At 49.2% G+C, this 1,214-nt stretch overlaps 1 protein-coding gene across 1 annotated transcript in view; it reads right to left on the minus strand.

The window, feature by feature from the left end:
* The window catches only part of LOC107306990 (uncharacterized threonine-rich GPI-anchored glycoprotein PJ4664.02-like), a 42,789-nt gene that overhangs the window by 1,054 nt on the left and 40,521 nt on the right, over positions 1–1,214 (minus strand). The window contains 1 exon segment of the mRNA XM_032441642.1: positions 896–990. Coding sequence (XP_032297533.1) covers positions 896–990 — 95 coding nt within the window.

The following is a 1,214-nucleotide window of genomic DNA, read 5'->3' on the forward strand; positions in this document are numbered from 1 at the left end:
TATGGGGAGATGGGGGGCTATGGGGTGATGGGGCTTTATGGGGTTGTATGGGGTGATATGGGGTTATGGGGAGATGGGGTTTTATGGGGCTCTATGGGGTTTTTAATGGGATTTTCTGGGGCTCTATGGAGTTTTATGGGTCACTATGGGGTCTCATGGGGTTTTCTGGGGCTCTATGGGGTTTTTTATGGGGTTTTTATGGGGTTTTCTGGGGCACTAAGGGGCTCTATGGGGTTTTCTGGGGCTCTATGGGGTATTTTATGGGGTTTTTATGGGGTTTTCTGGGGTATCTATGGGGTTTTTAATGGGTTTTTTATGGGGTGTTTTATGGGTTTTTTTATGGGTTTTTTAATGGGGTTTTCTATGGGGTTTTCTATGGGGTTTTCTATGGGGTTTCTATGGGGTTTCTATGGGGTTTCTATGGGGTTTTCTATGGGGTTTCTGTGGGGTTTTCTATTGGGTTTTCTATGGGGTTTCTATGGGGGTTTCTATGGGGTTTTCTATGGGGTTTCTATGGGGTTTCTATGGGGTTTCTATGGGGTTTTCTATGGGGTTTCTATGGGTTTTCTATGGGGTTTCTATGGGGGTTTCTATGGGGTTTTTATGGGGTTTCTATGGGGTTTCTATGGGGTTTCTATGGGGTTTTCTATGGGGTTTTCTATGGCGTTTCTATGGGGTTTCTATGGGGGTTTCTATGGGGTTTCTATGGGGTTTCTGTTTCTATGGGGTTTCTGTTTCTATGGGGTTTCTATGGGGTTTTCTATGGGGTTTCTATGGGGTTTTCTATGGGGTTTTCTATGGGGTTTTCTATGGGGTTTCTATGGGGTTTCTATGGGGTTTCTATGGGGTTTCTATGGGGTTTCTATGGGGTTTCTATGGGGTGTTGCTGCCCCACCTGCGGCGCTGTTGCTGTAGGTGAAGCCGTCGGGTGACCCCCAAGTCTCCGAGTCCAACTCGTACCAATGGGAACCGTCGGAGGGGGGGGACGATCTGTGGGGCAGGGAAACGGGACGGACCCCAAAACACATCAGTCCAACCCCACAACCGGCCCCACTGATCCTATGGGCCCCACATGTCTTATGGGTCCCACCCCCACCCACCCATACACCCAAAACCCAATAACCCCCACCCCATAACACCCCATAGCTCCCCATAATCCCATACCCCATATCCCCCCATAACCCCCCATATCTCCCATATCCCCCATATCCCCC

The sequence above is a fragment of the Coturnix japonica genome, unplaced genomic scaffold (genome assembly GCF_001577835.2).
Source record: "Coturnix japonica isolate 7356 unplaced genomic scaffold, Coturnix japonica 2.1 chrUnrandom451, whole genome shotgun sequence".
In the NCBI taxonomy this organism is placed as follows: domain Eukaryota; kingdom Metazoa; phylum Chordata; class Aves; order Galliformes; family Phasianidae; genus Coturnix; species Coturnix japonica.